This window comes from Rattus norvegicus, chromosome 10 (genome assembly GCF_036323735.1).
Source record: "Rattus norvegicus strain BN/NHsdMcwi chromosome 10, GRCr8, whole genome shotgun sequence".
Lineage (NCBI taxonomy): Eukaryota > Metazoa > Chordata > Mammalia > Rodentia > Muridae > Rattus > Rattus norvegicus.
This window is the reverse complement of record NC_086028.1, coordinates 4473862-4501330: the sequence shown is the minus strand read 5'-3', so window position 1 is coordinate 4501330 and position 27469 is coordinate 4473862. Positions and strand designations below refer to the sequence as shown.

Genomic DNA, 27469 nt, shown 5'->3' with positions numbered 1-27469 from the left:
ATCTGACTCCAGGTTGGAACTTGATAAAAATTTTTCAGATAAGTGCCAATAACAGGGGAGTGTGGGGGTTTGTGGTATTATGACTGACTTTCAAAATGGGTGACTGATTCCAAGGCCAGACCTCTGGGTCATCAGCTGGGTGTCCAAAATCCTTGATGCTGCAGGTGACTCTCCACCTCTGAGAGGTAACTAGAAAGAACTGTGCCTGCTGCTTGCTGAGACCAGCTCTGCCCTGCTCTTAGTAGGCAATTCTCCTCATGCCTCAGACCAGCTCTGCCCTGCTCTTAGTAGGCAATTCTCCTCATGCCTCAGACCAGCTCTGCCCGGCTCTGGGTAGGCAGTTAGTTCTCATCATGCCCCACACCAGCTCTGCCCGGCTCTGGGTAGGCAGTTAGTTCTCATCATGCCCCACACCAGCCCTCCAATGTACTATTTGTCATCTGCTTCCCGGGAAAGGTTGTAGTTTGTGCAAGGCAGCAAGCTGAGTCTTAACTGCTCTTCATAAAAGCAAAGCCAACACCAAACTTATTTAGATGAGGAAAGAAATCCAAACAGATTATCCCAGAGAGCTAATACATACCACAAATGTTGCAGAATTTAGGGGGGGAAAAACCCCACAAGAACTTTAATGATTAACCACTTCAGAAATACCTTTTCTTTTCCTTTTCTTCATGCTTGTTCTCTTGTAATGCAATTCAGCCATTCATTCCTCTAGCCCAACTGAATAAAACTTTTTAAACACTTTGAAAAAATTGTCATATAAAAGATTTTGTCCATTGCATGCTGGTACGTTCACCACTAAAGTTCTATCTCTAACATCTTCCTGTACCTGCTGTGTCCATCATCTCTCTACCATCCATCAATTACCCATCCATCATCTGTTATCTGCCCACCCACCCACCCATTGTTCATCCATCACCGCTGTTGTCCATCTGTCTACTACCCACAGTTCACCTATCCGCCATCCCTTCTCTGCCCACCCACCCACCCACTATTCACCCATCCACTTCTGTTGTCCATTTACCTACAGTTCACTCATCCATCTCTGTTGTCCATTCACTCACAGTTCATCTGTCTGTCTCTGTTGTCCATCTTCTACTACCCACTGTTTGTCCATCCATCACTTATGCATGTTTCCCATTAGCCATTCATTTGTATTTTTGTTATTAGTTTTTAAAAGTTGCAGACATCACCACATATTTCTTCCTAAGGTTCATGTTGAACTCTAGTTCATCCCAGAATGCCTTTCCCTTATCCTTCCTGGTCTTTCCATGCTCCCCAACCAGAGGCAAGCATTCTTCCATTTTTATGCATATAAAATTACATGATTATTAAACTTACATTGAGAAAGTTAACAGCTTGGATTACACAGCAAAAATGTGAAGGTTCCAAATTTTACAGAATGAAAGGTTATTTTTTTTCTGATCTTTGTTTCCAATGAGTGTCCTTGCTTCCAAAATGCTCAATCCAAGTACACAGGTGCAGAAAGCTCACTCCTTTTTCATAAAGACAGTGAACCTGCAACCTGTTTTGAGTCAGGCTTTGGCTTTGGTGTTCTGTCTTAGGCTATTCCTCATTAGCAGAGGAGGAGGGTTGCAGTTTTCCTGGGAGCTGTGTGGTCTCACTCTGACTATGTTTATATAACTATTCATGACTTCCTCCCGGGCCCATGTTACCCTGAGTGGTGCTGTAGAGTTTCCTTGTATATTTGGCTTCATGCAAATGTTGTCTGAGCAGCTTAATGGCACAGGAAGAAGCTAGTACCCACTCTAAGTAAACTGGATCGTTTACATATGCTCCTTCCTTCCTTCCCCTCCTCCAGCCATCCCTTCATCTGTCTCTCCATTTGGATGTCTACTTCTTGCCCATGAAGTTCAAACATTTAGTAAGCAATCTCATACATGCCTAACGCCATCTTGGAGGCCTGAGAATATTGCTCCTGAAACCTTCATAATCTTATGAGGGAACGTGAACCATCAAAAATAAATCCACCGAAGCTTTTTGGGCTGCACAGAGGATAAATAAAAAGGCTCTTAGCTGCTACCTCTTCAATCTTTGGCCTTGAGTATTTTTTATAGTTTTGTTTTTTTTTGTTTTTTTGTTTTTTTGTTTTTGTTTTTTGTTTTTTTTTTTGGTTCTTTTTTTCAGAGCTGGGGACCGAACCCAGGGCCTTGCGCTTCCTAGGCAAGCGCTCTACCACTGAGCTAAATCCCCAACCCCTGAGTTATTTTTTAAAACCACAAGCATCTGATGCCTATAATATTTGCAGACCAGGTAAATTAACAAGCAGGCAAGCATAGAACCTTGTATGTGGTCCTGCCTCTCTGAGTCCTCCTCATGGTGGTGAGAGTGCAGGTCAACATCATGCATGGTCCCTTCTGCAGCTGCCCCAGCCTGCCTGGCTGCCCCAGCCTGAAGATAATAGCTGAGCCCTTTCAGACTTGGTTCCTTAGTTTAAAATGACATGGGAAAGCAGAGTGTCAGTGGGTTGGAAAATGGTTTTCATTTTGACTGAAAAAGAGAGAGAGAGCTAATTGCTTATGGGAAGACTATTTGAAAACCAGTGCATGAAAGAAGCCTGCACAAATAGCGCTGTGCCATTTCATGGTCGGGACAAATGTTCATTGTGGCTGTCATGTTTTCTTCTTGCCTTTTCTTTTGAGCAGTGAACCTGAGAGCTTTGAAATTGAAAGACAAATAAAACTATTTTTCTTTGGTTCTTTTTTTATCCCCAAGCTAACTTATCTTAACCACATATGAAGATTTTTGAATTGCTGCACAGCAGCTTAAAAATTGATTGACATTTCAGAGTGGAAATACAGCTTCTATTATGATTCATTCATACAGTCAGTACCTGTGGTGGGCCAGGTGCTAGGCCAGGTTGGTGGGTGTCACGTGAACTGGTTGATGTGGCAAGCAGGGAAATGCAGACTGCTCCCCGAGCTCCCCGAGAGTGGGGGCAGTCATAGAAAGCCAGTGTGGACAGATGGCACGCTAGGACAGGTGGATGGTAGAGGGTGGTGGTGGAGCTCTGTCAGAGGCACTCTACAGCCAAATCTCTGAGTGTGAACTGTGTCAACTCCTGAGGCAGAGTGCGAGCGGTGAGGATTCTGTTGTGGGAGGCAGCGAACCTTTGTGGTATAGAGTGCCTTGTCTCAGATCCTGCTGCTGGCACTTAATGACTTGTTACATGGCCTTGGACAGTTGTTATGGGCATGAGTTACTGTGTGTCAAACCACCTACGAAGGCAATGGCTTAAAAAGCATAACCAGACTGGAGAGATGGCTCAGGGGTTAAGGACACTGACTGCTATTCCAGAGGACTAGGGTTCAGATCTCAGTACCTGTAGGACAGCTCACACCTGTCTGTAACTCCAAGATCTGCCACCCTCATTTACACATACATGCAGGCAAAACACCGAAACACCAAATGCACATAAAATGAAGGTTTAAAACTGCATAGCTAAACTGGGCATGGCAGCAAGTGCCTGTAATCCCAGCACTTAGGAGACTTAGATAGCAGGATTCCAAGTTGAAGGATTCATTTTCTCTGGTTAAAAAATTAAAAACAGGCAGAATTTAAATTTTATTGGAAATCCTGGGGGAGTTGGGTCATGGCAGAGCTACCACATGATACTGGGGAATTGGGGTTCTTCCGTGGGGTTCTTAGTCTCATAAAAGAATTTAAGTGGAGTCAAAAGGAAGCACAAGGACAATCTATTTATGTTTAAAAGAAGATAACAAGACTAAAACCCCAAGGCAGGCCAGCTGTATGTCTTGAAGCTGCCCATAGTGTGGGGGCCCCTTGCAAGTTCCACTGCCCGCAGGGAAATGATCCACATGAGAACAAAAAGGGAAGCCCATTGGGTTCAGTGTGACTTATCCATCCAGGGTGGTCCAAACTTCTGGAGTCTGACCCTGGGCAATTTGCTTTTTATATATTTAAACACAGTACAAAAAAGGTTTTCTCATCACAGCTATCACAATAAGGCTTAGGGCATGGCTACAGTGGAAACTCCTTTGCCAAAAGCAGTCTTTTGCAAGGGATCTGTGACCTCTTCCACAAGAATGGGTTCTGCTGACAGAGAAACCATGCTCAGGAGTCTGGGGGATTCCGGTGAAGCCTGGCTCCACAGATAGCAAACTAACATATCCATTCCCAGTCTAGATGGGAACAGCCATGCACGTTCCTTCCCTTAAAGAGCGAGACCTGCACATTCAACACTCTGATTTCTACTGCTATCTGTAAGAATATGGACCCCATCTCCTCTCCACATAGGAGGAGAATAGAGAGGAGAAAGGAAAAAAACTGGGCGTGGAGGTCAGTCATGTGGCAGCAGGCATAGAAGTCAGTCATGTGGCAGCAGGCATGGAAGTCAGTCATGTGGCAGCAGGCAGGGAGGTCAGTCATGTGGCAGCAGGCAGGGAGGTCAGTCATGTGGCAGCAGGCAGGGAGGTCAGTCATGTGGTAGCAGGCAGGGAGGTCAGTCATGTGACAGCAGGCATGGAAGTCAGTCATGTGGCAGCAGGCAGGGAGGTCAGTCATGTGGTAGCAGGCAGGGAGGTCAGTCATGTGGTAGCAGGCAGGGAGATCAGTCATGTGGCAGCAGGCAGGGAGGTCAGTCATGTGGCAGCAGGCAGGGAGGTCAGTCATGTGGCAGCAGGCAGGGAGGTCAGTCATGTGGTAGCAGGCAGGGAGGTCAGTCATGTGACAGCAGGCATGGAAGTCAGTCATGTGGCAGCAGGCAGGGAGGTCAGTCATGTGGCAGCAGGCAGGGAGATCAGTCATGTGGTAGCAGACATGGAGGTTAGTCATGTGGCAGCAGGCAGGGAGGTCAGTCATGTGGTAGCAGGCAGGGAGGTCAGTCATGTGGTAGCAGGCAGGGAGGTCAGTCATGTGGCAGCAGGCAGGGAGATCAGTCATGTGACAGCAGGCATGGAGGTCAGTCATGTGGTAGCAGGCATGGAGGTCAGTCATGTGACAGCAGGCATGGAGGTCAGTCATGTGGTAGCAGGCAGAGAGGTCAGTCATGTGGTAGCAGGCAGGGAGGTCAGTCATGTGACAGCAGGCATGGAAGTCAGTCATGTGGCAGCAGGCAGGGAGGTCAGTCATGTGGTAGCAGGCAGGGAGGTCAGTCATGTGGTAGCAGGCATGGAGGTTAGTCATGTGACAGCAGGCATGGAGGTCAGTCATGTGGTAGCAGGCAGGGAGATCAGTCATGTGGTAGCAGGCATGGAGGTTAGTCATGTGGCAGCAGGCAGGGAGGTCAGTCATGTGGTAGCAGGCATGGAGGTCAGTCATGTGGTAGCAGGCATGGCGGTTAGTCATGTGGCAGCAGGCAGGGAGGTTAGTCATGTGGCAGCAGGCAGGGAGGTCAGTCATGTGGTAGCAGGCAGGGAGGTCAGTCATGTGGTAGCAGGCAGGGAGATCAGTCATGTGACAGCAGGCATGGAGGTCAGTCATGTGGTAGCAGGCATGGAGGTCAGTCATGTGACAGCAGGCATGGAGGTCAGTCATGTGGTAGCAGGCATGGAGGTCAGTCATGTGACAGCAGGCAGGGAGGTCAGTCATGTGGTAGCAGGCATGGAGATCAGTCATGTGGCAGCAGGCAGGGAGGTCAGTCATGTGACAGCAGGCATGGAAGTCAGTCATGTGGTAGCAGGCATGGAGGTCAGTCATGTGGCAGCAGGCATGGAAGTCAGTCATGTGGTAGCAGGCATGGAGGTCAGTCATGTGGCAGCAGGCATGGAGGTCAGTCATGTGGCAGCAGGCAGGGAGGTCAGTCATGTGGCAGCAGGCATGGAAGTCAGTCATGTGGTAGCAGGCATGGAGGTCAGTCATGTGGTAGCAGGCAGGGAGGTCAGTCATGTGGTAGCAGGCAGGGAGGTCAGTCATGTGGCAGCAGGCAGGGAGGTCAGTCATGTGGCAGCAGGCAGGGAGGTCAGTCATGTGGCAGCAGGCAGGGAGGTCAGTCATGTGGTAGCAGGCAGGGAGGTCAGTCATGTGACAGCAGGCATGGAAGTCAGTCATGTGGCAGCAGGCATGGAGGTCAGTCATGTGGCAGCAGGCAGGGAGATCAGTCATGTGGTAGCAGACATGGAGGTTAGTCATGTGGCAGCAGGCAGGGAGGTCAGTCATGTGGCAGCAGGCAGGGAGGTCAGTCATGTGGCAGCAGGCAGGGAGGTCAGTCATGTGGTAGCAGGCAGGGAGGTCAGTCATGTGACAGCAGGCATGGAAGTCAGTCATGTGGCAGCAGGCATGGAGGTCAGTCATGTGGCAGCAGGCAGGGAGATCAGTCATGTGGCAGCAGGCATGGAGGTCAGTCATGTGGCAGCAGGCAGGGAGGTCAGTCATGTGGTAGCAGGCAGGGAGGTCAGTCATGTGGCAGCAGGCAGGGAGATCAGTCATGTGACAGCAGGCATGGAGGTCAGTCATGTGGTAGCAGGCATGGAGGTCAGTCATGTGACAGCAGGCATGGAGGTCAGTCATGTGGTAGCAGGCAGAGAGGTCAGTCATGTGGTAGCAGGCAGGGAGGTCAGTCATGTGACAGCAGGCATGGAAGTCAGTCATGTGGCAGCAGGCAGGGAGGTCAGTCATGTGGTAGCAGGCAGGGAGGTCAGTCATGTGGTAGCAGGCATGGAGGTTAGTCATGTGACAGCAGGCATGGAGGTCAGTCATGTGGTAGCAGGCAGGGAGATCAGTCATGTGGTAGCAGGCATGGAGGTTAGTCATGTGGCAGCAGGCAGGGAGGTCAGTCATGTGGTAGCAGGCAGGGAGGTCAGTCATGTGGTAGCAGGCAGGGAGGTCAGTCATGTGGCAGCAGGCAGGGAGGTCAGTCATGTGGTAGCAGGCAGGGAGGTCAGTCATGTGGTAGCAGGCAGGGAGGTCAGTCATGTGACAGCAGGCATGGAGGTCAGTCATGTGGTAGCAGGCATGGAGGTCAGTCATGTGACAGCAGGCATGGAGGTCAGTCATGTGACAGCAGGCATGGAGGTCAGTCATGTGGTAGCAGGCATGGAGGTCAGTCATGTGGTAGCAGGCATGGAGGTCAGTCATGTGACAGCAGGCATGGAGGTCAGTCATGTGGTAGCAGGCATGGAGATCAGTCATGTGGTAGCAGGCAGGGAGGTCAGTCATGTGACAGCAGGCATGGAAGTCAGTCATGTGGTAGCAGGCATGGAGGTCAGTCATGTGGTAGCAGGCAGGGAGGTCAGTCATGTGACAGCAGGCATGGAAGTCAGTCATGTGGTAGCAGGCATGGAGGTCAGTCATGTGGCAGCAGGCAGGGAGGTCAGTCATGTGGTAGCAGGCAGGGAGGTCAGTCATGTGGTAGCAGGCAGGGAGGTCAGTCATGTGGCAGCAGGCAGGGAGATCAGTCATGTGACAGCAGGCATGGAGGTCAGTCATGTGGTAGCAGACATGGAGGTCAGTCATGTGACAGCAGGCATGGAGGTCAGTCATGTGGTAGCAGGCAGAGAGGTCAGTCATGTGGTAGCAGGCAGGGAGGTCAGTCATGTGACAGCAGGCATGGAAGTCAGTCATGTGGCAGCAGGCAGGGAGGTCAGTCATGTGGTAGCAGGCAGGGAGGTCAGTCATGTGGTAGCAGGCATGGAGGTTAGTCATGTGACAGCAGGCATGGAGGTCAGTCATGTGGTAGCAGGCAGGGAGATCAGTCATGTGGTAGCAGGCATGGAGGTTAGTCATGTGGCAGCAGGCAGGGAGGTCAGTCATGTGGTAGCAGGCAGGGAGGTCAGTCATGTGGTAGCAGGCAGGGAGGTCAGTCATGTGGCAGCAGGCAGGGAGGTCAGTCATGTGGTAGCAGGCAGGGAGGTCAGTCATGTGGTAGCAGGCAGGGAGATCAGTCATGTGACAGCAGGCATGGAGGTCAGTCATGTGGTAGCAGGCATGGAGGTCAGTCATGTGACAGCAGGCATGGAGGTCAGTCATGTGACAGCAGGCATGGAGGTCAGTCATGTGGTAGCAGGCATGGAGGTCAGTCATGTGACAGCAGGCATGGAGGTCAGTCATGTGGTAGCAGGCATGGAGATCAGTCATGTGGTAGCAGGCAGGGAGGTCAGTCATGTGACAGCAGGCATGGAAGTCAGTCATGTGGTAGCAGGCATGGAGGTCAGTCATGTGGTAGCAGGCAGGGAGGTCAGTCATGTGACAGCAGGCATGGAAGTCAGTCATGTGGTAGCAGGCATGGAGGTCAGTCATGTGGCAGCAGGCAGGGAGGTCAGTCATGTGACAGCAGGCATGGAAGTCAGTCATGTGGTAGCAGGCATGGAGGTCAGTCATGTGGTAGCAGGCATGGAGGTCAGTCATGTGACAGCAGGCATGGAGGTCAGTCATGTGGTAGCAGGCATGGAGGTCAGTCATGTGACAGCAGGCAGGGAGGTCAGTCATGTGACAGCAGGCATGGAAGTCAGTCATGTGGTAGCAGGCATGGAGGTCAGTCATGTGGCAGCAGGCAGCTACATGGAGGGAACTTTTGAGAATGAGTAAGGAAGGCCAAAGTACCAAGGGCTCAGACTTAGGCTCTGACAGCATCAGAAAGAGATAGACCCTGAGGAGGAACAGAAAGAGGCCTTTCCAAGTCAGAATTCTGAACAGTGGGCAAACCCTACCGAACCCCATGGTGGCTTCTAGGGCCTCCACCAGGGACAGAAGTGATTGCACAGTGAACCAGATCCTTGACCTGCTCAAACTGGACTACCTTTCAATAGAGGAGATAAGGGCATGTCTCCACCTAGAGGTGATTCCCCTTCCCATGTGAAGAGTTGAATGCATGGACTCACTGGGGCTCCTGAGCGGCTGGGCCTGAGCTGTGCTCCTGACACCTGTACTCTGTGGATAGAGACGACACCGTGGCCCACAGCTGCTGACTGGAGGTATCTGGGGTGGGCTGTGTGTGAACACGTTTGTAGTGCAGGGAGCTTTGATGACGTGTGGTGATCTTGTTATTTGCCCCTCATGACTGTGGGTATAGGTTTGCTTTTTTATTTTGAGGCAGGATCTGTCTCACTGAGTTGCCTGGGTTGGCTTTGGACTGTATAGCAGTACTCAACTGAGTACTCAGATTGACCCTGGCAGCAGTCAGGTGGCAATGGCACATCCCAGCTCCCTGCCCCAATGCTCTGGGTTCCTTTATATTTTTATATGCCTAAAACAGCTCAAGGACGGGCCACTTCCTAACCACCCTGTGGCTGATCTCCTCCCTCTGGTAGTGTATAAAATCTATACTCCATCTTGTTGCCCTAGACCCAGTTGAGCAGCCCTCTTGGGGCCACTCCAGCTCCTACTTGGCAGCTATGCTTTCTGATCCTCAAGTTCTCAAGTTCCCCTCTCTTCTCCATGTGGCAGATCTTTGTCTTTCCTCACTCCCTTGCCTGGGAATCCTACAAGTCTCACCTCTGTCTGCCCTGCCTAGCTATTGGCTGCCGGCAACCTTATTTAGCAATCAAAACCAACTGGGATTAGAGTCCCTCAGTGTCTTGTGTGCAATCATGTGGATTCTCGTGCAATTTTGAGGTCCCAAATTACCATAATACAAGTAGCATTAGAGCAAAAGCATTGACCATAACATCCTCTTGTCATCCCTCACCACCAGGCATGTTTCCTGTTTACCCTTCCTGTCTGTACCTATGTCCTGATTCTGCCCAGGGGAATTACTGAAGAAGCTGAGGAAGCTTCTAATGGTCTCTTTTCTCCTTCCCTTTTCCCCTTCCTCCCCTTATTCCAGAAGCATACAGGGGGCACGTAGTGGGCATTTGGAGCAGACTCGCTGGTGTCTTCTTAAGTTTGGGAATTGACATGTCAGAGTGACAGGACTCTGGCGAGAGTTCCACAGTGACAGTGAGGGTAGAGTGTGAGCCTACTATTGGCTTTGGCCTGTTCCTGCCCCCATCCCTCAGGGAGCCCCGAGCTAGGAAACCTTGCTGGTGTCTCTTAGGAGTGGGTTCTCCCAACTCATCTCTCATTCTCTACCCTGGGGGCTTTGCTCCAGGAAGACTCAAGAAGCAATCTGTTTTGTTTCCCCCTTGGTGGGTTTTGCCTATTCATGTAACCCACAGGCCCACAGGGAACAGCCCTTTTCTGGATTCAGTGAGAAGCAGATGGGTAGACTGTGCTGGTCACTTCATTGTGCCTGCATGGAGGACAAGCCAAAGAGGAGGTCACAGCCCAGAGCTGGGTCTCCTTGGATTCCTCAGATTTCAGGAGGTCTAAGATATGCTTGTAGTTAGTATCAAAAAATTTTTTTCTTATAAAATATCTCTGTTCCATCCTATGTATTGCCTATGTGCTATGGAATCAGCATTCTGACCAGGCCTGGTAGCACAGACCTACAATCCAAACTATTTGGAAGCTAAGGCAGGAAGATTTCAAGTTCAAGGCCTGCCTAGGTTTCAGGTAAGTTCAAGGCCATCCCTGGTAACTTAGTAAGACCTTTCTCAAAATACAAAGTAAAGAGACTGGGCTATAACGTAGTGGGGGAGTGCATGTGGTGTCTAGATGGTATCCTCAGCACTACACAGGAGAGACTAACTTTTGGACATTGGCGTGAGCCCAGAGGAGATCTGGCATCGCTTTGGACAGATAAACCCTACATGGACCTTGACCATGACTCTCCATAACCACTGTAGCTGGTGCAGAGGCTGCCTAGAGGCCCCCAAGGTCACAGCATTTTCTTCTAAGCAGCCTCTGCAGTATTCAGGACGACATATAAATATCTCCTGGCTTCCTGATCCTGACAATGCCACAGAATTAGAAGAAAAGCCTCTAAGCCGGCAGGACTTACCTACCTCTGAGCTCTTATATTCACTGTCTAGAATGTTCCCAGAAAACCATCGTCCCTGAGGGACACTTACTGTCAGGGAAACACCTGGTGCCACCTCCTCCTCCTTGAGGAAGCACTTTGTTCTGTAATGGCAGCTTGAAATCTGTCTCTTTCTTCTCCTTTCCTTCCCTCTGGTTTGCCCTTGGTGTGTACTTTGTGGGACTTGCACATTCAGAGGCTTTTCTGAGGTGGGCTCTCAGGATGCTATTTTTAAGTCGATAGCTCTGATGCATTGGTACCTGCTATCCTTACAACCTGTGAGTCCTTCCTCAGTTAAACCTGAAGAGCTGTCCCTAGCCTCAGGGGCACAGCACATAGGTGCCACAGGGATGAGAGGCAGGGCACGTGGCTTTAGAGCCCTGGCTGTGTCCTGGGCTGTCCCTCATGTTCCAGTGACTCTGAAAGCAAAATCTCTTCCATCTGACTTGTTGCCCAGAAGAAGCTGGAGAGAGAGAGAGAAATTGTACCTTGATAATGTGATAGATACGCAGATTGCCCTAGAATGTGTATCAGTGAAAATATCATTGTAGAGTATTGCAGAAAGGCCTCATCTGAATTCACTGTCATCTCCCAGTTGTATTTTGTTCTCATAGTATTGACCCACAGACACGGTTGCCTGTAGGGACCACACTGGCCATGTGTCTTCCACTCGTTGCTTTTGAAAAAGATTAAGCTTTGATGTATGCTACTAAACTTTTATCAAAAGTACACTGTGTAGCTACTGCACTTTACTCAAGGTTTTAGCTGGTAGCACTCTGTTTTTGTTTCAAATGCACGCACAGCGAGAGGCTGGAGATGCAGCTCACTGGGCAGAGTGCTGCTGAGCATACATGAAGGCCAGCTGCCATTGCCAGTACTTCATAAACCAACAGTGCTGCGTGCCTGTAATTTCAGCACTGGGAAGGCAGAGGCAGGAGGATGAAAAGTTCAAGGTCACCCTCAGCTATATAGAGAGCTCAAGGCCAGCCTGGGCTACATGAGAGCCTGTCTTAAAACAACAACAACAACACAAAACGGGTGTAATGATGAACAGCAGTGGCCCAGCTCACCCCAGCTCCCACAGCACATCTGCCATCAATACTTGGGAGTTTCACATCTCAGGTTCTGGATGCAAAAGCAGGCACAGGTACTAGGTAGGTCTCACCTGTCTGCTGGTGCCCTAGTTGCATTCACCAGGGTTTTTCTTGTTTTCAGAATAATGTAGAGAAAGTCAACTCCTTCTTGAGAAGCAGCCCAGAAGATGGCTCATTCCATCTGATGGAAAGATGAGTCTCTCTCAAGCTCACTCTCTACCAGTTGTCAGTGACAGCTCCTGTCAAGTGCTTATTGTGTATTATGGGCCTTTTTCTGTAGATAACATTGTTAAAATATTTGATTATAGAATCAAGAACACCTGAGGTTTGGTTTTGGTTTATACTGGGGATGGAGCCCAGGCCTTCTCCGTGCTGGCAATACTCTACCACTGCACTCCCCCTGCTGCTTAAGGGGTGATCTCTGGAAGACATTTTGGTTGGCCTGGGGTTGTTGCTTCTAGGTCAATTTCAGTAAAAACTTCCCTCTTAAAGGATGGCTTTTTTTTTTTGATCTCAGTACCTGCAGCCTCCTGCTTTCTGAATATGTTGTATCAACTCTTTTCAGCCACCTACAGAAAGTAATAGTCAGAAAAACTGTAATGTGACACAAGAGCCCAGTCCAACAAGACCTTGGAGGAGTGAGGAACATGGTGCTGCCCTGTGAGAGTGGAGTCTGCCTGGTGACAAGGCAGAAGTCTGTCTGCTTCCTGAGTCTCAACACAGAGCTCTCTCTCCAAAAAGTTCCTCACAAACACACCAGTCTTCTAGATGATTCCCAGTATATTTCAGAGAATTGATTTGCTCAGAACCTTGGAGCCTAGAAGGCAGGAGGACGTTTGGTATGAAGCCATTTAGGTCAAGACCCGGCTCCCACTCACTCATGCTCCTGTCTCCACAGCTGGGCTGCTTTCTTCAAGGAGCACCTTCTAGTCTTTTCCAGTCCTTACATGGAAGCCTCAGGGCTTTACCTGTTAGCTGGTTTTGGTTTTGTTTTCATTAGAGCACAGAACTGGACAGACCTGGTTTGTATCTGCTTCCTAGATGGAGGCTCCAAGTCTTGATTTCACTTGTGTTGTGGGAAACAGCACCTTGCTTCAAGTTGTGGAAATTGATGGATATTGTCAATAATTTCCCCTCACTTCCCCACACTCCACTCTGGTTCAAGTGCTTCCCCTTTGTCTAGATTCTTTAAATCCTAGTCAACTCTAGACTCACCCTGGGTGGTGGGATGACATCATCATTGTTTTAGCAGCTACCAGCATGAGCATCAGATAGTCAGAGCATAGCTATTTTAAGCCCATGTGCCAGCCCTGACAATGTTGGGGGCTAGGGGTTCACTGGTGGTCATGTGTTGTTGATGCCTCATGGCCCTCACACTTGCCTCATGGTGTATGACTAGGACTCCAAGCAGCATTGGTAAGGGCCATCATTACACTGTCTGATTTCTGTCATCAGTCATTTTTTAACATAGCTCTTGTCAGTCAGGAGCCTCCATGTTCTTTCTGCCTGTAGTGCACATATATTATGGGGCAAAAGGACAGCCATTTGGAGGGGGCAGTGGTCTTTTTTTGCTTACATACTAGGTTTGACATTGGTAATACTCCTCACACTGACAATAGATTTTTTTTTCATTGCACAGATGATATCTTACGTCACCAATCCTAATATTAGTCCTTTATGGCTCCAAAATTACATGCTTTTACGTGTCTGTGATTATCTCAACAGGATTAAGGGTGCTTTTTCTGTAAAGATAGTTGAGATTGTGCGTGGCGGCAGTTTTGATGACTGTAGCATCATCCCCAGCCAGCCCTCCATGAAATCTCATTGTTTTCCAGTAGCTGCTTTCCCTCTCATTCTGAGAGGAAGTGTTTGAGAACAGGAGAGACAGAAGCTTTTGGTGAATCTGCAAACTGTAGTAATGCATGCCTTCCCTCTTGCCTTTCTCTTCCCAACTGCAGGTGCCTGGAGACTTGAGCCAAACATCCGAAGACCAGAGCTTGTCGGATTTTGAAATGTAAGTCCATGCAAATTCTCTTGATGGGCCTTAAGAGAGTGAACCCTGTTGCTGGCCCACATCCTGAATTCTACAAGGGAAGGCCGAAAGGCCTATGAGGTCCACATGAGTCCATTTGGTTGATAGAACTGGGAAAGTTTTCTGAGGTTCAGGCCATCTAATGTGATGGCTTTATTCTTTCTTGGGCCTTAAAATCATTTTAGTTTTGACCTGACATTTAAAATTGGGGGTGTTACATAGAGTTTTAACTTTTTACTCCCAAAGGCCACAGCTGGCTAAGCAGACCAGAGGGTCCTTTTGCACAGGGCACACACTCTACTCTTCACCTTCGTACAGCCCCATGTTCCCTGCTGCTATTCAGCCCATCTGTGTCTGTGTCTTGTGTGTGTCTGTGTGTATGTCTCTGTGTGTGTCTGTGTCTGTGTGTCTGTCTATGTGTCTGTCTGTGTGTGTGTCTGTGTCTCTGTGTGTGCCTGTGCCTGTGCCTGTGCCTGTGCCTGTGCCTGTGCCTGTGCCTGTGCCTGTGTCTGTGTCTGTGTCTGTGTCTGTGTCTGTGTCTGTGTCTGTGTCTGTGTCTGTGTCTGTCTGTGTCTGTGTCTGTGTCTGAGTCTGCACTGCCCTGCTTTTGTCTCTGATTCTGTGTGGATGCTCTACTGGGAATCTTCAGACACTTTCTGTTTGGTGATCCATAGGCTCCTTAGGCCCCTCAGGAACATAGGCCCAGCACCAGGAAGGTCGTCATTCTCCTCCTCATCCTCATCCTCATCCTCCTCTTCCTCCTCCTCCTCCTCACCTAGTTTTGGTCAGTGGGTGCATGTCCAGTCTCTCTAGTTTCAGACCCAGGAATTCAAGGCCTGGCCAGACGCAAGTGAGCCTTTGTCTCAACAACAAAAGTCCTGCCCCTAGACAAAGGGTCATTCAGAAAGTACATTGGAAAGAACATTTTGTTTACAGCCAGGAGCTCTGTGTTGAAATCTTTGTCAGTGGACTTACAACATTGTGATCTCAGATAAGCCATTATGATCTCTGAGCCTTAATGACCCCTTTTATAAGGTTAAAGTCCTGGAACCAACTTTGTGGAGTATGCTAGAAACTGGAGTGAGGCTGTGGCCAGCACAGGACATTTGTCTTGGAGGTTGCCATGGAGATGGATATGGTGGGGGGGGGTGATCACAGTCAAAACTGAGCTTGACTCTCCAGTATATATACCCTGACTACAGTCAGAAGCAAAGCCAGTTCTAGGATAGTCAAAGCTGCGTATCCCACTTCCAGTAATAGAGCAGCTAGAAAGATCTGCAAGGTAACTGGACCTGAGCAATCCTATAACACAGTTAAGCATAGCATAATGGATAAAGCTATATAGAGAGAGATATATAGATAGATAGATGCATATGTAGACATAGATATAGATTTGGTCATAGATACTATAGCTGTAGATATAGATATATATCAGATGGAGCACTTCATCACTAGCATGCACCCCGTGTCAGTCTGGTCTTTGTTATTATAACAATATTTAAGGCAATCAGCGTCTAGTGTGAAAAGGCTTGTTTGTTTTGTAGGTTTCAATCAATAGTAAAGTAGCTCTATGGTTCCTGGGCCTGTGCAGAGGCAGGATGTGATGGCTCACAGCAAGGTGCCTATCTCATGGTGCTGGGAAGCAAAGAGAATTAGGGAAAGACTGTGACCCCATAGTTCTCTTCCACCCTGCCTTACTTGTTAAAGGTCCAATGAGGCCTATCAGGGCCACAAGCAGAGGCCCAAGCCTTTAACATTGGTCTTTGTAGATCCTATGGTTCTAAGCTAGAACAGATGTCTTCCCAAATACACATGAGACAATCTTCAGGTTAGACCATGCCTCAATAAAATCTTAAAACTGAAATCATATTATTTCCTTTGGCCATGTAGAATAACTTGTGTAATTTGCACCCTTTTATGGTGAACAGATACTTGGTGAAGGGAAGAACCACATCTGTCTTCTCAGCTTCTCTGTCTCTTGTACTTTGCATTGTATCTGCCACATAGAAGGTCCTGTTTTGTGACAGATGAGTGATAGACAGGAGGAGGACAGAGGACCAGTGGCGCTGATGTGCAGCGTCACATAGGCAGCTGTTCTAACAGTGCAGTAGACGGCCTGGAATTAGAGCTTGACCCAGCGGGGGGTCGCCTGCTCTATAGGATCCCTGGCCTTACAAGTGTGGGGAAAGGAACGGAACCAGGGGGGGTCGCCTGCTCTATAGGATCCCTGGCCTTACAAGTGTGGGGAAAGGAACGGAACCAGGGCGTTGCTACTCGGTGCGCCTGTCTGAGTTTGGGACCTTTTCCTGTGGAGTGCCACTGGATACACAGACCAAGTTGATGGCTCAGGACTGTTGATTGCACTTTGATAATTCAGGGTGTCTTGTCCCTTGGAAGGGGATCATCACCTTGGCCCAGAGTGTACAGGTGCCAGGGCTGCTCACCTGAGGGTTGCTGCTGTTGTTGTTGTTGTTATTGTTCTCATCATCATCATCATCATCATCATCATCGTCATCATCATCATCATTATCATCATTATTATTAATGAAGATAGAATGCTTTTCACTCTGGAGACCATGAGGACATGGTGTCATGGAGTCTTCCACAAACCACTGGATTATGCTACAGGCCCAGGAAGCTGACAAGGTCTGAGCAGGGGTACTCGGGAAGGCTCCTCTCCCTGGTTAGCCACAGCCCTTGCCTTGAGGTTAATGGAGCTGTGGCAGGTTGGACATTGCGTACCGTAAGTCACATAAGGCAGAACTGTCATGTAACCAAAATGCCCCCAACTGCATCTTGAATAGTTCTCATTGGCATTGAGTTAGCGTACATAAAATGTGGAGCTGTGCAGTTCATGACCTCAGGAAGCAGCCTTCTGTTCTGATGGTGCTGCAAATGGAACCAGGCACAGGTTTATGCCGGGCAGGTGCTCTGCCAGTGAGCTGTGCCTCCTTGTAGTTCAGCTTACATCTTGCTTGCCTTAGACTGCTTGTCCGAGTGACCTTCTCTGTTCTGTGATAAACACCATGACCAAAGCAACCTCAGGAGAAAGGGCTTCTGGCTTATGTGTTACTGCCCATCCTCCAGGGACCGCAAGGCAGCAGCCTGAAGCACAAACGGGAGCTGTGCTGCTCGCTAGCTTCCTCCCCTCCCTCATTACCCTCCTCACACAACCAGACCTACCTACCCAGGGTGAGGTCTGTAGCAGACGGCTCCTCTTGCTTCAGTTAGCAGTTAACCTGCCTCATAGACATGCTCGCAGGCCAGACCAATGGAAACAGTTCCTCAACTGAACACCGAATTAAAGTATGAATGCATTATATACAGTGTTTTGGAGAAGCCCAAAGAAGGCATTTGTACCTGGCATCTGAGTTTTTCTAATTCATTATTTTTCATTGTCTCTTCCCCAACCCCAAGTCACTTTCAAAACCACAGATAATGCTTTTGTGAGATATGGTGTAGAAATGGAGATCAAGGTCAGAAACCAGGTAGTGTAGAGGCAGGTGGTTCCATGGGCTGCTCCAGAAACTGGGTGTTCCTGCATATGACCTCCCATGCCTCCCTGTTAGTGTTCCTTTTTCAGATGTGACTGAGTTTCAAGGTCACTTAGCTAGTAAGAACTGAAGATCAAACATTATTCTAGAGAATACACTGCATATGTAAGTGTGTGTGTGTATAAATATATATATCCTTTATATATAGCTCTCATATTCATATATGATGAATACATGCACACATATGCATATATATATAAACATCTATATATATCCTTTTTATTCAACCCTGATATATTTTCTTTTTTTGATCATTTTTTCTGTATGTTTCTCTAGAAATTATCATTCATATATATACACACACACATATATATACACACACATATATATACACATATGTATATATATATGTATATATATATATCCTTTAAACCAAAATCCTTAGAGATAGTCTTCTGAGGTTTAGGGGAAAGTGTTAAACATGTTTATTGTATAAGTGTCTTGTTTAAAATGCCTTTTATTGGAGAAAATAGTCCCTTGACCTGCCCTTTTTTTTTTTTTTTTTTTTTTTTGGTAAATAAAAATGGCCCCTCTCATCTCTTTATTCTGATCTAGATCAAATCGGGCACTGATCAATGTCTGGATCCCCTCTGTGTTTCTCCGAGGCAAAGCAGCCAACGCGTACCACGTGTATCAGGTAAGTGCCTGTGTTTCGTGCAGACATCATGGTTGTGAAGCCTTGGTGCTTTGCGTGTTAGCACCATTTGTATATGTGCAGGAACTGCCCTGGTGAGGGGGTGTGTGGCTTTGGTCAAGTAGGAGGATGTGCATGGTGCCTCCTGTCATTGCCTAGTGCCAGTGTTCTGTTGAGCCGTTCCTGGATGGCTGCTTCCCAGCAGCATCGTACACTCGAGCTTCTGCACAGCTACGTCATACTTCACTGTGGACCTCCTGTCTAAGGATGAATCTTAGGGTTAGGGTTAGGCTCAGTCAGGCTTCTTGTACCCATTGCTGGTACCTGGGTTGGCATTGATCTCACTCAACCACATGTCTGAGCGCAGAAAGATGAGACATGATGCCCCGAATGAAACCAGACTATGCTTTTGTTGTTGTTTTAAGGAGCTTGGTATGTAGCATAGGCTGGCCTTGAATTTGCAAGTGTGTGGATTATAGGTGTGTGCTACCATGCCCAGTGAGGTTACCCATGGCAAAAGAATGGGCCCTACATGCTTGATAAGCAAAGTGTGCAGAGTGTCTAAGCTCTGTTCACACGACTGCTTCAGGGTTCAGCTCTGCAAGGCCCGTGCAGTCTGGACGTGGTCTGCAGCCAGATGTGGGAGATTTCTATGTTTGTGTTTTTAGTTCTGTATATAGCATGGGTATGCATTCGCCTTTGTCTTACAGTGCTTCTGACTGGTGTTTGCAAACATTGTAGGAAGCTTTGTGGAGTGTTTCCCATGGCACTGATAATGGCTAGAAGTGACTTGTTTAGATAATGGTACCACTGGGCATTGCTTAGAAGATGTTTTTAATGCACATTATTTAGAGTCAAGATAATTTCCAGAGAAACCTAGAAAAGAATGATCAAAAGAAGAGAAAATATACCAGGATTGAATAAAATATAAACTCAAAGGTTTTAAAAGAAAAAAAAAAAGCAGAAACTGTATTCTGAGGTCCAACATGGTCTCCTCAGTGCTTTGAGCTTCCCGAAGTCTGGCAGCCATTGTGAAATGGAAATGCAATTGGTCATTTTAAGTAATTCCACTGTTGGCGACAAGAAAAGATGCCTATCCCTCATCAGAAGCTAAAAAGGGAATGAGTGAGGAAGGCTGGAGAGATCGCCGTCCATCACACCCTGTGCAGCTTTCTCACTACAACTGCTTTGTCCCCACCACAGTCACTAGCCACACACAGCTGCTTAGACTGAAATTATTTAAAGCTGAATAAATTGAGCCCATCTGCTCCTTGGTCACACTAGTCTTGTGGCCCTCACTAGCTGTGCCTGTGGCGGCCATGTTGTTGCATAGCAAAGCTAATATTTCTATCAGGGGAGAAGCTTCCACAGGGCCATGCAGGTTGAGAACTGTGCCTCCCAGGGAGGGGGACAGCAGGGTCTCATGTGCACAGAAGTTTAGAAGACAGTACCAGAGTTCAGACGAAGAGCTTTGGGGAGAGCCTCTCCCACATAGGGCTTCTGCAAGACTCCTGGGTTGAGAACCACTGCTGTACTGTTTCCAGTGTGGGTGCCTAACTGTCTGACATTGCAGAAGGATGTTGTTATCTACAAAATGTTGGGCCACTGTGGTCACTATTTTGGAACATATGTGGCCTGTGAGTTGCAGGTTAGAGATGCCTGTCTGGTCTCTGGAGGCCAGCATTGTCCTGTTCTTCTCCAAACTACGTAACTCAGGAGGCTCCTGACTGACACTTCCTCTGACCACAGGTGTCATTTTTTTCCACTGTATTCATTTTTACATTTACCTCTCAGTTATGGCACAAATCTATTTTCCCATGTTCCACAATGAGGTACAATTTCTTTAAAAATAAATTTTAAGTAAATAGGAAGTGAGTCAGCTTAAAGAATAATACTAAATTCGCAGTAGTGAAAAGAGCATGAAGTCAAGGGTGATGCCAGGTAGGCTGTTAGTAATATAAATAGTGATTAGCAGCCACAGGTCCCCGCCCCCACACTGATTTGCATGCTGTGGGAATTGGCTCCTTCAGTGCTCATAGCAACTTAGTGAGGTTAGTCCTGTCTCACAGTGAGAGAACAAAGACACAGGGAAGCACATGTTTCAGCACACATGGCTTTTTAGCTCAAATTGCCACCCCTGCCAGATTTTTAGAGATCCGGTCTTACTATCTTAACTACTATCCTTGGGGGAAAAAAGCAACTTAGGGAGGAAGTATTTGTTTTGGCTTACAGTTGCAGAGGGACATAGTATGTCAAGACAGGAAAGAAATGGTGGCTGCAGCTCGGGTGGCTGGTCAGACTGTGTTGGCATGCAGGTTACACAAGAGTGTTGCTGTGCTTCAAAGTTACCCTCAGTGACCCACATCCTCCACCCAGACTCTCCCTTCTAAAGGTTCCACAGCCTTCCCAAACAGCAAACATTCCGGAGCAAGTGTTCAGTGTGGGCCTACAGGATACAGTTTGTATTCAAATCACAGCTCTGACTGTGGGTAGAATCAAGCTCTTTAGAAGCTCCTAGAAAAACAGCTGGCACAGCTGCCCTTATAACAAAGGGAGGGGCCCAGCCTTGGCTCTGATTTTTCTGTAAAAAAAGTCACCTGCATCGCTGAGGTGATAGGCAGGCATCTGGACCTCTGCCGTGTGTGCTGTGCACACGTGCATGCATATACACTCATGTACTCGAGTCTAGCCTGCTAGGCAAAAAAAGCCAGACAGAAGTAGTTGTCTCAGGAAGTTGTGTTGGCTGTCTGTCAGTGACCACTCCTGTCATAGCAGGACTTCAGAGTTGGTTTTGTTGGTGGACTGTCAGGTGCCTGAAGCCTGCCTGGTGGGATGGCTCAGAGATGGAATTCTCCAATGCCAGAGACACGAAAACAGTTTATTTACATCTCACAGACACTAACCCTCAGCTCCTGCACTCATGCTAATGCCAAAAAAGGTTCTAGCAGAGGCCACCAGTCCTATGGAGTGTGGTGAAAGGCTCCTATTCCTCTGCCTACAGGGCACTGAAGTGAGAAGTGGCATTTTGGCAGTCTTCAGGATGGGAATGGCACTGGCTTCCAGTGTGTTTCTGGTTTGACACTTTTATCCTGAGGATTTCTTACTCTTCGGAGCCTGCTGATGTCTGGCTGACAACAGGCTGTAGCTAGACATGAAATGCTGACTCAGTGACGGAAGCCACCTCAGTGCACAGTGGTTTCTTGTCCTCCCTCCCTCTCTTTTTTAGTAGGTGGTTGTGTTTGTGGTTTGATTTTCTGTCACTTTCACACAATGTAATTAAGTTTGCTATGATCAATAAATTTCTAGCTTATGCCTCTGCAAATGTTTAATTTGATTCTCCAGATAACCCAGCTTCCAAACAGGTTGGAGATCGGTGCCATTGGCCAACTGAGAATGCTTAAGGAGTAATCTTGGATCTTAAAACAACCCACCATCCCCCTCCTTTGGCAGAGTCACAGCTACTCAGGTGCTATGCAGTGGCACATTAGCACTGTGCTCCAGGCCCCCGAGTCCCTCCCTTTAAAAGTACCTTTCCTCTAAGTACTCCTGGCATCTGTTGTCTCTATGACATTAAGTTCAGCCTTTGAATCTGCGCACCAGAAGTGTGACTCCATTAGGTTTTCTTTGTACAATGTTGTTTTGTTTCACCAGGCCCTTTCGTAAGGAATAGCTGTCTTTCCTAGAGACCACAGGGTGTTGTCATGGCTGAGAGGAAAGGTGGTACCTTACGAAGACTCACTCAGTATTCAAGCTCCCCACTACTGTCAAAGAAATGTATGTATCCAGAGTAGTTAAATGTTTATCCAGCTGAGCATGTGTGTGGAGGATGCTGGAAATGTTATTTTTCCACTGTCCATAATCCGTCATAGGCACTCAATGGCTAACTGGGGCCTAGGTGACTTGGAGGTGATGTTTTTACAGTCCAAGCCTCGGCTTTCTAGGTGACTTGGAGGGTGATGTTTTTACAGTCCAAGCCTTGGGTTTCCTGGCCCCTCTTTCATCCTCTTTCCTAAGATGGTGTGGGCCTCAGGTATCTGTTATCTCAGACTCCCTCTTTATGTGGCTCTGCAGAGAGAGGGCATCTGCTAAGGAAGAAAGATAGCAGGAGTGTATTCAGAGAAGGGGACTGCAGTGCAGAAGTGTGGGCTGGAGGGACCCCCAACCTTATCAGCCCTAGAACAAGACATTTCCCATTTGGGAGAAAGCATCAACCAGTTCCAAGGCTGAAGATACTGGGCTACCTGTTGTATCTGCTGTGAACATGGGTGCCCTGGAGAGCCTAGTGCAGGCCTGCTGCGCACTGACTGTTTTCTCCAGCTAGTACTGGCTAACTTCTCATGGCTGCAGGCCATGAGAAATCCCTGTGCAATCTCCTTTTCTGGAACATTGCCTCCCATAGCACCAAGTGTAGCCAGTAGCCCCAGCTGCTCTTAGAGCACTTAAGCCTCCCAGGGAGTCTCTTGACTTCAGGTGTCACTGTGATTCTCTCCTGGTTTTATCTTTACAAATAGGAGGGGTTTTTTCCTTTCTTTGTATAATTTATTTGTCCCTAAGCTAATGACTAAGGACCTGCTATATACCATGCCTGTGTTCAACATACGCAGAGCTGGTGGTGAGCCAGACTTGACAGTGAGCTTCCTCTCATGACCCTACATGCCACTGGCTCTGGACTGCAGAACATAGTGCCAGTGACAGGACATGGCCACATGTGACAACATGTGAAGGCTGAGTGCGTGCATACGATCTTTGAGGACATGACCCTTTACAGTTTCATGTAGCCACATGACTTTAGGCATGTTCTGATACTGAAAAACCTTTATTGGCATCAAGTCTGTCAAGCCTTTTATATGACCTGCCCAGAGGACTGCAAGGAAGAGGCCTCTGAGGCATGTGGTAGACACCCAGGACCTACATTTGGGCAGCTGCAGGTGAAGGGTGGTGTCTGGGGGAGGGATTCTGGGGGTCCCAGAAGGCTTCGTGGCAGGTGAGAGTTGATGGCATGCCACCTTGACGCTCACTGTCACCATATGTGTGTTCCAACCTCAGGCCCATGTGTCAGATGAAGGTGAACGAGGGTTGAGGAACTTCCACTGGGCCAGGGTCAAGCGCTGACTTTGTTGCTTTCAATGTCCTTCCTATGGTGCTCCCTACCCACACACCTACCTCATGGCAGATGCGTGGATTGGTTTTGGTTATGCAATCTCATGACCACAGTCCTCCAAAGTCTCTGTCCACTCTTTTCCCCACCACTCACTGTCCTTGCTGTCATAGCAACTGGTACTGGATGTAATGTTCTCAGAGTCTCAGAGGGCACGATGGGGACTGGAATGTGAACTTTTTGAGGCCCCGGGACCATGAGAAATGAATTAAGGAGGACTTCCTTAGCCATCAAATGCTACAGTTTTCAACATATTCATGTTTAGGAATATGATACACCTATAAGCAGCTACAGTTAAAAGTGAACACATCATGGTAGGTATCAGACCGTCTTTTTCTTAGGAAAGTCGTCAAATGTAGTAGATTACATTAAATCAGGTCCCCAGTAGCACGGAGTAGGAGGTGGAAATATCAGGCTAGCAGGGTCCTCTGCTGTCCCTGACTGCCTCTGAACACCCACACAGTCCTTCCCTAAAGAACTGTGCATAGAGATGTCAGGCCAGTGACCTGGCAGATAGGACATGGAGTTGACACTGTGGCTAGTTGTGGAGATCCACTGCCTGCACTGTTTGTTCTTCTGTGCTCGTGGTTCAGTGGTTACACTTTGGAGATCATTTGCTAAGTGTATGGCTTGGGTTGGGAAGTTGGCTTGGGCTTGGGCTTGGGCAAGGTCCAACTGTGTACTTGTTGAATAATAGATTTTAGGAGAATGTCTCCAGGAGAGTCAAAAGCAAGGCAAGCCACTGGTGGGGAGGTGGTGGGAGTGGGCAGCAGGCCTTGTCACTGAGAGATTGCAGGGTGAGGAGGAGTAATCACAGCTTTGCAAGCAGCATGTCTGTTGAGAGGAGAGAGGCTTCCATGTGGGGACTTCATGGAGAGGCACCTGAGGAAGAGGAAGGAGGGAGAAGCAGAGGTGCATTCGTTAGCTTTTCTCATGCTGTGACCAAGTGCCTGAGAGAGTCAACTTAAGGGAGGAAGGTTTTTCTGGGTTCCTGGTTTAGATGGTATAGCCCATCATGGAAGGGAGGGCATGGCAGTCAGGGCAGCCGGAACCTCTTAGTATTTGGTGGAGGGAGCTGACAGTAGCTAGTCAGACAGCCATGGCAGACAGGAAGTCTAGGGCCAGGATTAGAAGGTAAGCCAGGCTGTAACCTTCCTAGTGACTTATCCCCTACAGCTATGCCTCCTGCCCACAAAGGTTCCATACCCTCCCCAAACAGCACTGCCAAGTATTCAAATACTAACTGTGGTACATAATTTGTGCCCTGCTTCAAACCTAAAAAGATCCCGAATGCATGGTGGCAGTCAGAGCTGCTGTCTCCAGGGTTCCCTAAATGTTCAAACGTGTCGCCCAGGAGTCATTTTCCATTTGCTGGGGTGTGTCAGTCCCAGCTGAAGTGAAGCCTCATTAAGGTTACCTCCATTAAAGCTAATGTAGTCTCGACAGAATGTAGCCTGTAGTTGTGTCCAGCACACTTTCTGTTTCAGATCCAGATGCAACACTGTGGCCTATGTTACAATGGGGTCCTGTAGTCACAGGAAGAGGGTGGCAGACCCCAGCTTGCTCTGCCTTGTCTTCCATTATCTCCTCTCCCAACACCTGTTCCTCAGCCAACCCTAGTCCTAAATTCCAGCTCCCATGGGAATCCTCCACCAGGGAACAAGCACAAGGACAATGAATTAAAGGATACCCACACTGCTTCTGTAAGCCCCAGCTCCCAGACTGCAGGTGCAGGGACTCTGATGATGCACTTGGCTAAGAGTGCTATCCTGCAGCCACAGGACTGTGAGTAGCATCTGGCCTCTTGCTCTCCCTGCCAGCAGGGAACAGGAAACCCTTTCAAATGATACTTACAGTAGCCTAGTGGAGAAGATCCAGGCATCAGGGTAAGTTTTATGAACTCCATGTTATTAAGGCTCCTGTTTTCTGTGGAGCTGCTGAGGACTCTTAGTTGTCCCACTGAACAGCCAGACTGCAGTAGTTCTTGATGTGTAGGTGCAGGCCAACATCCCTCACCAAGGCTGCCCCAGTGGAAAAGGTCTCTCTGTTCCATGACTGGCCTGACTCAATGTGCGCATGGTACTTTCAGGGTATATGTCTCCTATAGCTGCAAGTCCATGGGAGGAGGAGGGGAGGAGGAGGAGGAGGAAGAGGAAGAGGAGGAGGGGAGGAAGAAAAGGAAGAAGAGGAGGAGGAGGAGGAAGAAGAGGAGGAGGAGGAGGTGGTGGTGGTGGTAGTGGTGGTCTTCTAGGCTCTGGCAGAATCAAGTCTTAGAGACTGAAGACTTGTTCACATCCAGCTAAGAGCAGTCAAGGATGGCATCCCCAGCTTCTCAGCCGATGCTGAGATAGCCTAGCCACTGTGTTTAGGTTTCTGGTCTGGCTTTTCCATGACTTTTAGATTCAGGCACTGAATATGTAATCATGTGGGCCAGGGCCTGCAGCCTCCAAGGAGGCTCACTCAGATGACCGATGTTCAGGTTCAGCTGTGTGCCAGCTGTGTGCCAGCTGTGTGCCAGCTGTGTGCCAGCTGTGTGCCAGCTGTGTGCCAGCTGTGTGCCAGCTGTGTGCCAACTGTTTCCCATTGACCCCAGTGCCCAGCACAGTCTGGCTTGATGCACATTTGCTAGATTGGTGGATGGATGAAGTGTTATAACAAGAGCCTGGGTCTCTATTGACATTACACCCTAGATTATGCTTCTCCTATCCTTGTACGTCTGATGCACTGCCTGTGTAAGAGTTGATCTTTGTATCAAATTCTTCAGTGCCCAGCCATCCATCTGTCCTCTCTTGTGCCCACTTTTCCCACTGATTCTCTGTTGAATGCTTGTAACAAGGCCTTCCCAGGCTGGGTGTTTTCCTGTCGAGTGTTAGCAGAGTGGTTTATTTTCATGGAGCCCAGCAAAAGGGGAGACCCACAAATGAGCTGCTGTCAGCAGGCTTTCCCATGGTCGTCTTTGTACACTGAAGGCTCCAGACTCCTCACTGTAGCTAGGTAGCGTGAGAGTTTAGGCAAAGCAGGCGTTTTTATGTGTGTCAGAATATAAAAGTTAGCAAAACACCTTTTGTTTTTTAGGCATGTCCTGAGTCCTGGGGAAACAACAGTGATTGTCAAATGCAGGATTCACTGTGTTGTCCTCTTTAGCATCATGCTAGGTCTTCTCAGTGTGGTTAGAAACTTCCAGAATAGTGCCTGCAGAGCCTTCTGCATGCATTGACAGACCCAGTTAGTAGATCTGTTGCAGGCATGTTCCTCCGAGGTACCCACAGCTAGTGTATTTGCTGTTTGAGTTACTCTGCACCCACAGGGCTGTCTGTGTAGACACATGGCACAATAGTTTTACGCTTACGATAAAAGTCTTTTTCTGGAGCTCAGTTGGTGATGAGAATGTTGGGAATGGGTGTGTTGAGGGCCTAAGTTCCACCCTGAAAATCCATCTAAAAATGCTGGTGTGTAATGTGTCTTGTGGTACCAGTGCTGGGAGAGGGTAGAGACAGGAGGTCCCTGGGGCTTGCTAGGCAACCAGCCTCACCTGTGGGTGAGTTCTATGCCTGTAAGAGACTCTGCATGAGAGGGGGAGATGGACATCAGCTGGTGTATTGGTTATCCTCTGTCCTCCATATACACATGTACACATGCACATGCACATGTAAACACACTTTTCTTTCCAGTCAAGAATTTAAGAACCAGGGCTTCCCTGGCTGCGGCCCAGATAAAATTCACAGTAGGATTCAGGTATCTGCCTGTCTCTTTCCTTGTTATATGGGCTGAATGCGGAAGCTTCTGGAACAGGTGCCATCATGCCACAGCTTCTCACCTGCTGGTGCCATTGCTGCTCAGCCCAATGCTGATCCTAAAGTTGCAGGAGGCAGTGTGCAGGAGCTGTCTCGCAGCAGCATGTGACTGCTCAGATGTCAGCTCCTACAGTTTGTGTTTATGTGACGGATGCTTCCTGGAGGCATGTGGCACAGGGGTAATGATTAGTTTATTCTTGGTTTGAAGAAATAGACATGTGGCAGTGAATAAGTGCCTTCTGGCTTGGGAGAGCTTCCCCACAGTCTGCCTTTGGACCTTGATTGGTTCCAGCCTCAGGAGTTCTTCACATCATGTTAATCTCTGAGCCACCACATTATACCAGGAGGGCTGGGAGCTTTTAGGTTTTGTTGTTTGGAGCTGGGCTT

General features: G+C 48.3%; 1 protein-coding gene across 12 annotated transcripts in view; it reads left to right on the top strand.

The window, feature by feature from the left end:
* Snx29 (sorting nexin 29) overlaps window positions 1-27469 on the top strand; it is a 413817-nt gene that overhangs the window by 304352 nt on the left and 81996 nt on the right. For 10 of the 12 annotated variants that reach the window (XM_039086859.2, XM_039086858.1, XM_039086860.1 and 7 more), the window contains 2 exons: window positions 13869-13924; window positions 18052-18133. In XM_039086859.2, the coding sequence (XP_038942787.1) occupies window positions 13869-13924; window positions 18052-18133 (138 nt within the window). Of the gene's footprint in view, window positions 1-13868; window positions 13925-18051; window positions 18134-21781; window positions 21881-27469 lie in introns of those variants that run through there. The other 2 variants (XM_039086863.2, XR_005489945.2) reach the window with 2 other exon arrangements.